Raw genomic sequence first — 16,022 nt, forward strand, 5'->3', positions numbered from 1 at the left:
ATTTTTTAGGATTTTTTCTTAAATTTTTATCAGTTAATGCTAAAAAATTGTAAATTTCAAAATAATTAATTAAGAGTTCAATTTTTCTGATGAATTATTATTGGTTTATAATCATGAACGAATAAATAATACATTTATTCGTAATATGTGAAAGACCTTTGAAAATGAAGCAAAATTTATGTAGATGGAGAATTTATTTTGTATTATTATAGGAATAGGATGTTCACATTTTTCCAGTTTGAGTGTTGACAATAAATTATGTATACAGTAAGTTAATATACACACATGCAAGGATATTATAACAATTCGAAGTGATTTGATCGAAAATTATTACTATAAATATCAATAAACTAGTTGAGGAGGAACACACATTTTTTTTGTTGTTGTTATATGATATCGTATAATGCATGTAACAACGTGGATTTGCAATAATGCGTCATACCGTATACAACTAGTATAGATATTAATTGAGAGACAACACTTGCATTGGTTTATCTCAATTATTACGTAGCAGCTGCTTCTCTCTAGTTCCAATAGATAAAATTATAAAGCGGCGTTATAGGAGGACCTACCACGAGCTATCTCTCACTCACTCTATAATGGTTATTTGTAATTCGGAAATAGAATCGATCACATACGTCCAAATTTTGATTTGGTCTTGGCCCACTCCATATCATCACGCACCTCAAGCGCGTGTCCTTTTACAAAACATATCAGAAACTCAAAAATATCAGACCAAAAGTCCCAGTTGTACATTCGGTTTAGCAAGTGAAACAGAAACGATAAATAATTCTATAAAAAAAATACTTAGATATTGTTTTTAATAGTACTGAAATAAGCAGTTTCAATTAGAGCTAGTTTCAATGCATTCTCCCAATTTCTCAAAAGCAATTTTCCAATTTTACATTACTTTCTATCCCAAAAATGAGATAATTTATTGGAAGTTTATCAATTTTCAAGAATATACTGTAGTAGTATTAAATTCCGGATGCGTGAAGTTAAATAAACCGAATAATAAAATCTGAATAGCAATTTAAATGTCGATGATACACTTTTCAAAGCACTTCTACTACTACTAAATACATAAACTTAAATGTCACATTTCATTTCATTGTCCATGACTCCCCCATGCATCAATTCCACCCCCACTCGACACCTATTCTCATCTCTTTAAAGTTTCGATTTATTTCCTTCACTTTATTTTTTTTTTCATTGTCGCCAACAATTTTATTCATGTTTGTGTAAAGAAGACATTTCCGAATGTACCAAAATAATATTCTATACAACTAAAAAGATTCATATATTATCCATTATCTACAGTTTCAAAAATACTTATATTTGACACATCATGCAAATACAGTAGACATATATTTTTAAATTAAATACCGATATTTTTCAATGATGCGATAAATACCATTAAATGCTCATTTAATTGAAAAGATTGCATAATTTTGATTTTGCTGGTTTCTTTTGAGAAGAAATAAAATCTTAAAGGACCTTAATGTAAATTTGAGAAAGAAAAAAGAAGGAAAAATACCTGCGCTTGCTTGCTCAAAGAAGAAGGACCTTATCCCACGCGTTGATATATATATATATATATCTTCTTCCCTGTCTCGTCTTCGTGTCTCTCTCTCTACGTGCTCCGGTGAAGAAGATACAAACCGACTAAGAGACCCTGGGGGGAGCCATAACAACACAAACCTCCGTCATCCTCGGCTACCAAATTTACCGTATTACCCCTTCTTTGTCTTCCCCCCACCCCCCCTGAGACGTCTTTTTTTGGAGATATTCTTCTTCTTCAATTCCAAGTAAACCCAAATTCTCTCTCTCTCTCTCTCTCTCAAATTTGAAATAATTGATTTCTCTGGTCATAAACCATCGGGGCTCTGTTTTTTTTTTTTTAATTTTCTTTTGCGGGGGACATTAATGGTGGGGTTTTAGATTATTATTATTATCTGATCCGTTTATCGCCGTGTGTGGTTCAATTTTCTCCGGCCTGGCTATTGTTGTTGTTCGCCGGTGGGTTCGATCTCTATTCGATTTTTTAAGCTTCCCTCATTATTATTATACCTAAAGATTTAAGAGTTTCCTTTTTTATTAAGTTATACCAAAATCTCCCCATCGGTTTATTTTCTAGAAATTTCCAGTTCTTATGGATGATAATGACGAATTCTCCTGAACTATGTTTCGTTTTTTTTTTCTTTTTCGTTTTCTTTTTCAGTGTTATTTATCAATTTTGAGGTCAATTCGACGTTTAATTGGGAATTAGAGTGCGAAATTGAGAGATAATAAAGAAGGCAATGGGGAATGGTGATGAAACCAAATGTGTTTTCCCCTTAACCAGTCTCCAGATCGGGTATCTTATCTTTATCTCTTTGCTCGCAATTGCGTTTTTGTTTTTTTTTTTCTTTTGCTTCTCAAATTTTGATTCAGGGGTTCTTGAATATATTTTTATATTTAGAAATCAATGATTCTGCAGTTTAGAAGTACAGGTATATTAGTTTCCTGTTCTGTGTTTGCTTTTTTTTTTTTCATTATTATAGAAAGGTTTGTTTCAGCCATTGTTGGACCTTTTTAAAGGAAAATATCATCTTGTACTTTCAGACAAAACAAAGATCGCTTTTGGTTTTGACAACTTTATTACTATTTTTTCTTTTGAATTTTTTTTTCTTGAATTAAAATTAGATCGAATGCATAGATTCGTTTCCTGAATCTGAAGATATGTTCTTGTTGTTAATGTCTTTGAACATTCCCCTGTTAAATCAAGTATTAGTTGAAGCATTTGTTTTAGCAATTCCCATGATATTGTGGTTGTGACTATAGTTGCGTGTTTGTTTCAAAAAGTTAAAACTATGTTGTCACATTTTATTTGCATGATGCTCTCTGCTTATCTGGTTTAAGATTTGTTTTGTTTTGTTTTGTTTCAGAGACTTGCAGTCATATCTTTCTGATCTCAGTATTTTCCTGGGTAACAAGAGTAAGAAGATTTACATATTGGTGGACAACCGGCCATGGTTGAATCCTGGCACCAGATCTGCTCATTTCTGGCAACTTATGGTTACAAAGGTTGTAAAAGCTGCTTCAATTTTATTTCTTGTTGTTGTTGTTGTTGTTGTTGTTCGGGTGAAAAAATATAGTGACCCATCTATCTTTGTTTGCAGTCCAGACTCTCACCTTTTGCAAACATGAAAGCTCGAGGGGAGAAGAAAATTCAGAAGCAGGAGGAAGACAAGAAAAAGCTAAAGCAGGATGAGGAAGAAAAGCCTAAAGAGACGTGTGCTCAGCAGCCCCAGCCGGACGATAGAAAAATCAAGAAACTTAAGAAGTGGTTCTCATTGATAGATGCGACAACTTTTTCGAAGAAGAAGATACCTGCAAATAAACTGCAGAGCTCTTTGTTTCTAAACAAGCAGCTGCACAAGACCTTGTACGGTTTCATCGTGTTCGAAGTCGAATGGGCCAACGTCAGGGGTGTCAACTACTTGAATGAGCTACTGGTACCCCCTTGCAACTCTACATTGCTTTGGCCTGGTTTTTCTTGTTTCTTACTTTTATCTATATCTTTATGTAGACAGACATAAAGTTCTCTCAGGGTGTATGTGGTTTGACCAAAAAAAATAAGTGCATTTTGGTAACGTATGTGGTCAAATCAATTCTTTTAAATCTTTCCACAAACCAGGATATCAGAGTCTTTGAGCTCCTATGGATCTATCAACAACAATTTATCTTTTTCCAATCTATCTATATATGTTTGTTGTACGCTTGTGTTTGATTAGCCTATTTTATCCATTCATAAGGTTGATGAGCTTCTACTCATTATATTTTCCTTTGGGATTGAATGACTAATGGTAACAATTATGTTAAAAAAAAAAAGGGTTTACAACCATCCAATCAAAGTTGAGAAATTAGAAAAAAACTTAATTTGGCATAATTAAAGAAACAATATAAAATTATAAGCATGATAATATATGAATCCCAAATAATTCAAAGATGAAAATATAGATTAAATAAAACAATCTAAAAATACTACAATAAATTTTAAAATACAGTATAAGGACAAGAAGACGCATATATTAATATTTTTTTGGGTCAACATATTAATCTTACCTATTCCCAACTGAAAAAGGAGAAAGTAGGAGAAAATTTTAGTTTAAAAAATAATAAAAATTTACTTTCCCATTTAAAAATATTTTCCAATTAAACAAAGTTGAAAGCAGTGTTTTTGAATAAATTATTTAAATATGTGACGATCTATGTTTATATAGAAGTGAGTATTTTATTAATTTTAGAATTAATAATTAACCGTATATTGTCCTTAATCCCTTTTCTATATTTTTAGTAGAATTAATAACTTAAAATTAAAAAATAACTAAATAATATTATAATTTCGAATTTTGTGAATTATATATATATATAATCCTTATAATCTTAAAATAAAATTTGTATTTTTTATTATAAATTCTGTAATTTTTGATAATTATCTTTTTACATTATTAATATTTTTTAAAACAAAATATTTTATTTTTGTTGTAATCAAATTTTTCATATTAAATATTAACTTTTACACATGTTAAAATCTGAGATTGATAACTTGACAAATGTTAAAATCTTGTTAACGGCTAATTTTCAAAACCTAACTTTATATTAGAAGATACACATGTCAAAATCTGAGATTGATAACTTAACAAATGTTAAAATCTTGTTAACGGCTAACTTTTAAAACCCAACTTAATATAAGAATATATATATATATATATATATATATAATTTTCACCGGCGCTTTCCTAAGCTTTGAATAAATAAATTAACATCATATATAACAAAATTTTAACCTAACCGATGTAAAATAGATGTATAGTGTATGGACGGATTACCCTACCGATCTATATATATCGATATGTTAATATTGTTAAGAACTTAAAGAGTAAAGTATTGGTTTTACTTAGTCAAACATTATATTACATTGCCAAGGAGAAACATATTTAAGAATATGGAATTGATCAAATTCATCAATAAAGATAAGAACTTTAAAATACGATAAGTGAATATATACATATATAAATATATATATATATATATGTAAAAATATAGACGTTAACCAAGTCGCCTTGGTCTAGTGGTAAAGGTAGAAAAGTCCCACCACACGGGTTGGAGGTGATTTTTGTTTAATGCAGATCATAGTGGGGATTTACTTGATTTCGGATATAATAATGGCGATAATGATGATATTGATGTCTTTCAAGGTAAGAAAGAAATTCATATAATTTGTGTGTTTTGGCAATTTTTTTGTATTGGTTTGTCAAATTTCGCACAAAAAGTTCACATAGATAAAGAGGCTATTATTGGAGATGTGATTTCTAAATTTATATAGAATTATAAATAATATAAATCAAAACATACGGATTTCAAAATAATATGTTTTATATTTGGATTTGAATTCTTCTATTTTACACTTTCAAATCCATTCAAATTCATTTGAAACATAAAATTGAATTTGAAATTCAAAAACAAATCATTAAATGAATAACATAGGATTTTAACAAGTATTTGTAAATTATATAACCAAGAACACATAATTTTGATAAGTACTAGATTTTAACCCGCGGTATACCGCGAGACAATTTTTTATTAAACTTAATAACAAATATATGTTGCATTTTTTTTATAATTTGTTTTAATTAATATTTAGATTTTCTAATTTTAGTTGGATTACACTTTTTATGTTTGGTACGGGTTATGAATGGCATAACAACTCTATTAGACTTAAATATTGTGTGTTTTAGTGGATCACCCATAAAAGATTATATAATCATATTTATGTACATTTTAAACCGCCCTATAATATGATTTGCCAAAATTTTAATTTTTTAGCAAGTTAAAATTATGTAGAAAATTTATCTGATGATATCGTGTATGTGGGTTGAATTTGAGAAAACTATATGTATGTGTATTTTTACTATAACAAAACTCATATTTTGTAAGATAATTACATGAATAAAATAAATTAAAAATTGTAATTATATTTAAAAATTTAAGACTTAACACAAATCATTACTGAATATAAATGACTTAAATTTGAAATAGAGATAAGTATTTGTTTATTTTTGTTAAAAATTTGTAAGATGTAGTACAAATCATTATGGGACATTTCTATTTGAACACATATGATGCTAGTTTTTACGATTTTTTATTTTTGTATTAAAATTACTTTATAATTTTACATTTATTTATTAATGAATTACATTTTTAGTATTTTAAAATTTAACATGTGGTATATATGAATTTAGAAATATAATTTTTTTTTTGACAAAAATATAATTGTAATTACACATGTCAAAAGAGAATAACACTTATATTTAACTTATCCTATATTGGACCAATATCAACTCTAAGAGCAAGCGCATCGGTTATCTTCTAAGGATGTCTTTTTGTTTTTTAATAATAAAACCAAAAAAAAAAGATTTATTTGTGATATTTTGCTGATCTGTGTCTCTGCACAACTCAAATTAGACACTCACAGACCTTTTACGAGTCAAAATTGTATTGGTTGCCTTTGTTTTTTTTATTTATTTTGTTGTTTTCTTTATTTCTGCATAAGCTTCTCTCTCCTTCAATACAAACGAAAATTTGAAGGCAAAACAGATTTTCCAAAACTTGATTCACAACCCAATCGAAGATCTCATCGATTTCCAGAAAAAATTGATTGCTCCTCATCGTCTTCTTTTGATATTTGATTCCTCTTAGTTCTTCTCTGTTAGGTAAGAAGCTGATTTGGTTGACACAATCAAAGTAATTGCTGAATAATTTTTGGTTCCTACAAGTCCGCATACATCTGGGTTTCTATATGAATCTGTTTGTTTCAATAGGTTTTGAGTAGAATCTGTTTTGCAAGAATCTATTTTGAGTAATCTGGGTTTTGAAGAGCTAATTTTGGGTATTAATCTTTTGATTTGTGAGGAAAAAAATTGAAAATTGGGATTGTAAAGCAGAAGTAATGAGCTCCAATGGCGGTGGCGACGTCTACAGCAGCAAAAGCTTTTGGTGAGTCTCACTCAAATTACTTATCCAATTTTGTAATTTTCAGAGCTTCTATGTTTGAATTGTTTTTGAGAGGTTTATCGGGTTTATTTTTAGATGATCCGCGAGAGCTATAAAATGACTTGCAGTTGGAGAATTGGAGACTACGAATGTCAAGTTTCGATGGGACTGAAGCCATTGGAGTGGGTGTCTTAGTCGAAGGTTTGTTATTCCTCAGACTTGTATCTATTTCAGCTTCAGCTTTGCTTCTTTTTGCTTACGATTATTAAACATTAAAGCTGTTTATTTCGTTGTTGGTTGAATTATATTGCTTGCTAGAACAAAATTTAGGGAATTAAATTGTCAAAACTATAAACAAGACACAGAAAGTCTAACATTGTGTTTTGTGGACGTTTTGGTTTTAGTTGTTGGCCTCATATAACATTGCGGTTACATTGTACAAAACTTAGTTAAAACAGTCTTGATCCGCCTCTTGTTTTAGTTACCTTGTAAGTCTTTGTTTAACTCTTGTTTGGTTGTTGACATTGATAGCTTGTTTTGTCACACTTTAAACACTAATTGCTTGGTAGTTGTAATAGTTAAGCATTTATTGTCGAGTAAGTGCTTAAACTCAATGCTAGGTAGTTGTGTGTTATGTCACACTTAAACACAACAAACATTTGAACCTTACCTAACCACTTTACCATAAACACAACAACCAAACACTAGAAACACTTAAACGCTTGAACTCTATATATGCCGCTTATTGTTCTCTTTCCACCAAACCAATTCTTCTTTTTTCCATCTTTCATATAGATTAGGCTATGGGTTATAGCAATTCTTATAGTTTAACTCGAAACTTTACCAACCTCTTGAATAGCCAACCTTCTTTTCTCCTTCTAGTTTTATTTTCCTAATATTGTATACATTATATATCAACATTTATAACATTATAAAATATACTTAAACACACAATTTTAATAAAATTTGTATAAGACACCCATGTTTAAGGATGACTAATGGGAGGGGGGAAAATTAAAACAATGGCATGAGGATCAAAACATCGATTAATATTATTTTTAATCTTATTAAAAGCTTAAGACACAAAGATGAGTATGACCAATGAATATGCTCTAACCCGCCCAATTATTTGATCCTCGACCTTTCAATTTTATCAAGATAATTTATTTTGTTAGTTTTAAATATTTTTGTTGTTTTGTCAAATTAGAATATTTCTTTAAAAATAATTATGTATGTGTTCACGTTTGCTTCTGGCTTTGGTTGTCTTCTTCGTTCGGCTCATTCAATCTCTGCATCTCCTACAGTTTTTCTTAGTACTGTTTTCTTCGGGTTGGATTTACTGAGGCTCTCCTATTGACAACGACAACTTCCTCTTGTCGGTCGCGTCTCTCTTTCCCCTGATTGCTTGAAGACGGCGTTTACGTATGAGTGGTGCCTCTTTCCCATGGTTTAGCTTGCGTTAGATGTGTTGCTCAGATTGGTTCATGGCGGTTAGATCCTCTCCGCTTCAAAATAACAATCGATCTCCTCTGATCGTGGTTGGTGGAGTCAAGAGATTTGACGGCGTTGGTGAACTTGCGTTCGCCTCATCTTCGACTTCAAATTTTTTTCATCTCGCTAGGATGTGCTCTAAATGAATCGGCCATTAGAGCAGGTTAAGTTTCTTTGCTTTTGTTTCAAGGAAAATGTGGTTGAGTTTGGTGAGTTTAGGTGATGTGAATGAAGAGAATTTATAGTGTTTAGGTGATTGTTGTAAGGAAAGCTTGTATTATACAATGTGAATGTGTTACAATATATAGTGTTTAGCACTAGGGTTTAGCAATAACTAATTACACAATAGTCCCTAAGTTATATCACTCTCCTATACTCCCCTTCAAGATGGAGGCAGATTCTTGACTCCAATCTTGTGATTCAAATCATGAAAACGTGCCGATGACAAAGGCTTAGTGAGGGAGTCGGCAAGTTGATCATTGCCGGAGATGTGAGCAACCCGCAATGTCCCTGATTGAATGTGCTCTCGGACGAAGTGATAATCAATAGCTACATGCTTCATCTTGGAATGAAAAACAGGGTTTGCACATAGGTATGTGGCGCCCATATTGTCACAGTAGATGACAGGTGTTGTCGGAAGATTAATACCCATCTCGGTTAATAGAGAACATATCCACTGTAGTTCAGATGCCGTGCTCGCAACGGCACGGTACTCAGCTTCCGTGGAGGAGCGAGAGACACTCCTTTGTTTCTTCGAAGACCACGAGACAGGACTGCCACCAAAGTAAACTATGTACGCATTTGTGGACACATAAGTCGCCTTGTCTCGACCCTAATCGGCATCGGAGAACGCATGAACCATGAGCGGAGCATCATTCTTGAGAAAAATACCAAGGTTACGTGTTCCAGCCAAATATCGAAGAACCCTCTTTACGGCCTGCCAATGTTCATTGGTTGGTTTATGCATGAACTGAGATAGTCGGTTTACCGGAAAGGCAATATCAGGAAGCGTAAATGCAAGATATTGAAGGCTCCCAACCACCATTTTGTATTTCGTGACATCCACCAACGGCGTACCGGAGAGCACAATGAGTTTCGTGGAAGTGGACATCGGAGTAGGAACTGGTTTGGCAGTAAGCATGTTTGTTTTAGCCAGGAGATCGGTGATGTACTTCCGTTGCATTAAGTGCAGTCCCTTTGATGTTCTTGTTGCCTCAATGCCCAAAAAATAACTCAATGGGCCAAGATCCTTAAGAGAAAAACGGCGAGCCAACAAGGTATTAAATTCACTAACCAAAGGAGGCAGTCCGGCAATTATGATATCATCAACATAGACTAGCAGATAAAGATATGACTGGCCATGTTTGAAAATGAAGAAGGAACTGTCAGCCAAGGATGCCTTGAAACCGGACTCAACAAGAAACCAACGTAACTCCTGATACCACGCCCGTGGAGCTTGTTTTAAACCGTATAAAGCTTTCCGGAGGCGACATACATGATGTGGACGGTCGCGATCCAAAAAACCATGCGGTAGAGAGACATATACCTCGTCCTGCAGAGTCCCTTGAAGAAACGCATTGTTGATATCAACTTGATGTATAGCCCAGTTCCGCTTGACCATTGTTTCAAGGACTATCTGGATAGTTGTCATCTTAATTAACAGACTAAATGTTTCTGAATAGTCGAGGCCATACTGTTGATGAAAACCGCGAGCTACCAACCATGCCTTGTAGCTGTCAATCGATCCATCAGGTTTATACTTTAAAGTGAAGATCCACTTACAAGTGATCACATTTTGCGCAGGATTAGGAGGTTCCAAATCCCATGAGTGTTCACGAATCTGAGCATTGATCTCCTCCACCATCGCATTTCGCCACCGGCGATCCTTCAAAGCCTGAGCCAGCGTCGTTGGTATGCGAGGATGGTTGGAGACGGTGAGGCTGAACTTTGTATTCGGGTTGGTGATATGATTTTTGGAACGGGTTTGCATTGGATGATTGTTCTGCTGTGGAGGTGTGGTAGCAATCAGAGATGGCGAGGTGTGATCTGAGCACGGTGGCGAGGGTACCAGAGTTGGTGACAGAGCAACCGGAGGGGATAGGAGTACCGTGATCAAACTAGAATAGGGAGAAGTAGATGGAGGTGGATCTTTTGGTGGTGGATGAGCAGCAGTGTGGCCAGCAAACGAAAAATGTGTCTCGACAAATTGCTCATGTCTAGAGGTGTAGAGCCGACCATTAGCAACATCAAGACACAAATACGCACTTTGCGTTAGCGAGTAGCCAAGAAACACACAAGGAGTAGATCTTGGCTCGAGTTTGTGACGCCGATAAGGACGAAGCCAAGGATAACACTGACACCCAAAAATCCGAAGCTTGAGATAACTGGGAGTGGTTTTAAACAAACACCGGTAAGGTGTATCCCCACGTAAGACATCAGTTGGCATTCGATTTATCAGATACACCGCGGTAGCAAACGCATAAGGCCAATACGTAGGTGGAAGTGAGGCATGACTAAGTAGAGCAAGTCCTGTTTCGACCACATGGCGATGCTTGCGTTTGGCGACACCGTTATTGATGTGACCCCAGACTATGGACGTGGTTCACGGACGTACGGATGGAGGATACAGCGGAGCGGATCGGAGAAGCGGTTCGGTTAGGGACGAGAATGGACGCGAATGGACGCGGAACAGCGGACGTACGGATGGATGGTCGGACGCGGCGGACGCGGCCGATAAACGAACGTACGGACGCGTCGGATGGACGAGTGAGCGGATGGAACGCGGATGGGAACAGACGCTGCGTACGGATGGACGCCGCGGATGGAGCGAAGTACGGAAGGAAACGGGACCAAGGAACGACAAGAACGGACGGAGAGAGATTCGCGAGGAGATGCTCGACTCGTTTGTCTCTCGGATAGATGGGGATGAATGGACGGTGGATTGAATCGACGACACACGGGAGATGGTTTGGCCCGTGATACGGTCGGACTAGAAGGTCATGAACCCGGTTCTTGAACCTTCTAGGGTTTCTCTAGAGCCAAGTCCCGGACTTGAGCGGGAGAGAGGAATGAACAAAGATCCAATCTTTGGGCCAATAATTTCTATATTCCAGTCTTAGTTTTTACAATGACGGTTTAGGCCTTTATATAGGCAAGCTTACATAAGGGGGACACTAAAACCCTAGACGCGCGGCCATGATGTGAACCATACACTTGGCCATAAAGTAAAAGCAAAAGTAAAAAGCAAACAAAGACCATCCAACGGTCATAAGAGAGTTCAAAGAAAATAAAGGAAAGGAAGGAAGGAGATAGGATTGCCACATCATTAGTGGGACGTGGCTGATAGGATCTTCACTTCCTTGGCCCATTATCTTGTTAATGAAAGTTTCCAAGTCATGAGCCAAGCGGGAACGAAGTGGAGATGCACTAGAGCTCGCTGCCTCGTTAAAACCCCTTCGGTAAACCCATTGGGACAAACCCGAAGTAGGAAAAAGAGTACAGCTCCTTCTAATGACTTAGAGGTGTCTTCACGCTAGCGTGATGGTGAAGACTCACAAATCAAGCTTCCCAAAGCTGGTCGCACCCAAGGCTCTTCATTGGTGATGCTAGCCATGAGCCATTGGTGTAAGGTTGGAGCTTGGCTTTTTGAATAGATGTCCTTGGGACGCGTACTATATGATCTTGCCTTGCTCCCCTTGATGGTCCTTGGGCCTCGTTGGTACCACATTGATGTTCCGGACCAAGTTTTATGCTCCTCCGCGAGCTGCTAGGCGATGGTACCAATGTACCGGTTCTCACCGCGGTACGGATAGGACCCGTGTTCCATCAGTTATGCTTAGGTGTATGCGGTGGAGAGGTTAGGTGGGAGATTCCTTGCGACACCAAAAATGGCCGAAGCGCAATAAACGCTCCGCCATTATCAGAATATAACGTACATATCTTAGTTTGAAACCGGTTCTCCACCAATGATTTGAAAGCAACAAAAACATCTTTGACTTGAGATTTAAGTTTAAGTGGATAGAGCCAGGTGTATCTTGTGAAATGGTCAATAAGAACCAAATAGTATTTGAAATTTTCAGAAGAAAGAATGGGTGAAGACCATATATCTGTGTAGATGTATTCAAGAGGTTTAGAAGAGACAATTGTGTTTGTAAAAGATGGGAGTTTATGACTCTTATCAATTAAACAATCTGAACAAGACAACTGTTTTTGTGGAGAGGAAGAAAATGGTAATGAAAATTGAGAGACTATAGATTTTATAACCGGAAAAGAGGGATGCCCAAGTCGAAGATGCCAAGAGCTCAAATCTGTTGGTGGAGAGTATGAGACCGAGAATGCCGTAATGGATCCACCACTCATCAGCCACTCATACAACTCATTTCTAGTTCGGCGTTGGAGTAACTTGACCTCCGTGCTCAGATCCCTCACCTGAAAGAGTGCAGGATAGAAATGAACCGAAACTTGATTAGTATTGCATAGGCGAAAGACTGATATCAAATTCTTTTGAACATCCGGAATATATAGAATATCATTGAGAGTAAGAGAGCGAGATGGTTTGGGAAGGGAGGCAGAACCAGTATGTGTGATTTTGATACCTGAGCCATCGACAATCTGAACCTCGTCACCGCCGTTGTATGGCTGATGGAGAGACAAGTTGGAAAGGTCGGACGTCAAATGATGTGTCGCACCCGAGTCCATGATCCAATTCGCGGGATTGTAAGGTGGAACAGCGGCCATGTTTGCACAAGGTTGCCACGGCGTGGGAGAGGAAGGCTGGTGATAGTTACCACCGGAGGGTTGATATGAACCATCGGAAGGTAGTTGAGAGCACCGCCTTGCACTGTGACCAAAAACACCACACAACTGGCAACGTCCCTGATACCCTTTGCCTTGGGAGCCACGGTAGGCGTTGTGTTGTGAGCCGCGAGGAGCGGAACGATTCTGGTGGCGAGAGGAGATGTTGTTGTTGTTGGACGATTTATGAAACACAGCATTCGCTGTAACCGGAACAACGGAGGATGCAGAAGCTTGCGTCTGAAGCTTCAGCTCATAATTGATGAGCTTCTCATGAATGGCAGGCATAGAGGGAGCAGTGTCGCGACCATCGATCTGATCAATAAACGGCTTGTACTCCTCCGGAAGACCTCGCAGAAGGTACTCAACTTGTTCTTCATGTTCATAGGGTTTTCCAAGCATGGCAAGTTGATCAAAACGAACAACCAAACCCTGAACATATTCATCAACTGTACGGGAACCCTTTCGCCATTGCTTGATCTGTTCCCGAAGCTGTTTGATGTGTCCCCATGTTGGTTTAGCATACGTAGAGGACAGAAGGCTCCAGATCTCGGCCGATGTGGAAGCCTTAGAGAGCATGGGTTGGATCTCGATCGAGATCGCACCGAGAAGGCTAGCAACAATGAGTTGATCTTGCCTTTTCCAAAGATTATACTTTGGATTAGGAATCGAGGTTTCACCTTGGCGTACAGTGACGTCCGGAGCAACGATGGTACCATCAAGGTACCCTGCAAGGCCATAACCAGCAAGCAGAGCATGAACTTGATGGTTCTGCATCAAGTAGTTTGAAGCGGTGAGCTTTGTAACATTGGACAAATTAATGTTGTGAAGCTGTGATGAAGAGGCAGGATTGATAACATCAGATGGAGAGGCAGCCATGGAAAAGATCTAAAGAGAAGAGAAAAAGAACGAGAAAGAGAAGAGATGCGGCGGAAAAAAAAAATTAGGTCTTAGGATTTTTGCTGCTCTGATACCATGTAAGGAAAGCTTGTATTATACAATGTGAATGTTTTACAATATATAGTGTTTAGCACTAGGGTTTAGCAATAACTAATTACACAATAGTTCTTAAGTTATATCATTCTCCTATAATTGTAGGGTCTTTAATTTAAGAATTGCAAAGAAACATTGTAGAGCAAGTTTAAAAGATTTTGTAAATAATTTTGAAATGGAAATAATATTGGGTATATGCGGTTGTGCTTGTACACATTCATTGAGAAAATATTCCTATTTTAAAATCGTCTAAATACAATTGGAAAACAAAATATATCTTACCTTATTAATAGGAAGTATATTAATTTTAAAATAAACATAGAAGCTAGAGTATGCTCTTTTCTCAATAAGAGAAAGCATTTCAGTGCTTCTATGATTTATACCAAGAAGGACTTTAAGTGCTTCACGGATTTTATGATCTATGATATCTACAAAGGGCTCCTGCAAAAATGAGGATCACACTGTTAGTTCCTTGGCAAGTCATTAGTAACTCACAAACCAGAAAAAAAAGAATCCAAATTATGATGTGACATGTTCAATGTGTCAACTATATTCATTCTTAGAGACCGAAATTGGTATCATCCTAAATCTTTTGCTACTTCGATCCATTACTAAATGTGTTTGTTCTGCTTCATTGTTCAGGTTTTTCGTGCTGTCAGGAGTATATTGAACGGTTTTGTGGCCTTCTTTGCTGCCTGTAACAGACATCGGCTTAGGTAAAGCATTATCCCACACACATTTACGCGCACGTTTACATTTTTTTATATGAGTAGTTCTGACATATTTTTGTGATCTGGTTTCTCTTTGCAGTACTTATAGTCACATACAAGACTTTACGGAGAGACTACACAGACGAACCACGAGGCCAGAATCTGTAGACTCAAGACAAGGCAAGTCTGTAAGAACAATTAACCTAAAGTAAGTTTTCTCTCAAAGTCATCAATGTTCTTCTCAACTTGACGTATCTGTGTTTCTCATACCCGGTTAGAAATCATGTTTTGCAGGTAGACGGAACTAGAAGGAAATTGCACCTTGCATAGAACTCAAAACCAGATTCTTAATTCTTTTCATTTTTTTTTGTTCTCTTTTTAATTACCGGATATGATAGGTTCTTGTTGATGTACGAAACCGACAATATTAATAATACGAATCTTAATGGGAATAAATCGGAGCTAGTCCTTTTATTAACGTGAATTGAAGTGGGGGTTTTACGGAAAATGACAATCAAGGAGCTAAGCGCAGTTAATACGAAAATAATTGCTCTTCTCTCTCTAATTGCCCAAAAAGTGGATCCTCTGACGCGACAGTGACATCAGGTATTTATAGTGGGACCTTGACCTAGGGTTTCTTCTGTCTCCTGGTAAAATGACGATTTTGCCCCTGCGGCCTGTTGGGCTTGATCCAAGACTTTTGGCCCAAAATCTTCTGAGAATCTCCTGTTTGGGCCTTATAAATGTTGGGGGGCAAAGCCCATATCCAACAGTTCTTAGGGAGGATCAAAGAACCTGGATCATGAACCGGGTTGGCACCATCTGGGTCAATTCTGAGCCATTAGAAGAATCCGGAAGAATAGAAGATGGAAGCCCACACGATGTTCTGTATTTCCCTCTTCATTTCGTAAGGAACAAGAAAGACAATTTATAAAAGAGAAAAGAAAATTCAATTCCTCTTTCCAATTAGAAAAGGTGGTCTTAACTTTTAAATTT

The 16,022-nt window shown here is 36.5% G+C and overlaps 1 protein-coding gene and 1 long non-coding RNA gene across 9 annotated transcripts; both read left to right on the forward strand.

Moving 5' to 3' along the window:
• The first annotated feature begins 1,500 nt into the window (after positions 1 to 1,500).
• Positions 1,501 to 3,759, forward strand: LOC104753297 (uncharacterized). Of its 4 annotated transcripts, none has more exons than XM_019237581.2 (4): positions 1,501 to 1,808; positions 2,222 to 2,356; positions 2,928 to 3,066; positions 3,162 to 3,759. In XM_019237581.2, exons 2-4 carry the CDS (start codon positions 2,301 to 2,303, stop codon positions 3,579 to 3,581), a joined length of 615 nt encoding a protein of 204 aa, XP_019093126.1. In that variant the 5' UTR covers positions 1,501 to 1,808; positions 2,222 to 2,300; the 3' UTR covers positions 3,582 to 3,759. The 4 variants fall into 4 exon arrangements, 2 of the variants coding, with proteins under 2 accessions (XP_019093126.1, XP_019093127.1); XR_002035724.2 differs by having other exon boundaries at positions 1,554 to 1,808; positions 3,167 to 3,759; XR_015585275.1 differs by having other exon boundaries at positions 1,570 to 2,019; positions 3,167 to 3,759.
• Positions 3,760 to 6,470: 2,711 nt separating this feature from the next.
• On the forward strand, positions 6,471 to 15,482 carry LOC109129411 (uncharacterized). Of its 5 annotated transcripts, XR_015584513.1 has the most exons (7): positions 6,623 to 6,758; positions 6,958 to 7,041; positions 7,135 to 7,239; positions 8,343 to 8,692; positions 14,959 to 15,032; positions 15,127 to 15,234; positions 15,321 to 15,482. It is a non-coding gene; the product is annotated as an uncharacterized LOC109129411 (long non-coding RNA). The 5 variants fall into 5 exon arrangements; XR_002035736.2 differs by having other exon boundaries at positions 6,471 to 7,041; positions 15,305 to 15,482; XR_015584514.1 differs by lacking the exon at positions 8,343 to 8,692 and having other exon boundaries at positions 6,495 to 6,758.
• Positions 15,483 to 16,022: the final 540 nt, after the last annotated feature.

Source organism: Camelina sativa, chromosome 16 (genome assembly GCF_030686135.1).
Source record: "Camelina sativa cultivar CO46 ecotype springtype chromosome 16, ASM3068613v1".
NCBI classification, from domain to species: Eukaryota; Viridiplantae; Streptophyta; class Magnoliopsida; order Brassicales; family Brassicaceae; genus Camelina; species Camelina sativa.

Coding starts and splice junctions, on each gene's coding strand:
- LOC104753297 (XM_019237581.2), top strand. CDS start 2,301: ATGGGGAATGGTGATGAAACCAAATGTGTTTTCCCCTTAACCAGTCTC. Junction 2,357..2,927: donor TTAACCAGTCTCCAGATCGG/GTATCTTATCTT, acceptor GTTTTGTTTCAG/AGACTTGCAGTCATATCTTT. Junction 3,067..3,161: donor GGCAACTTATGGTTACAAAG/GTTGTAAAAGCT, acceptor CTTTGTTTGCAG/TCCAGACTCTCACCTTTTGC.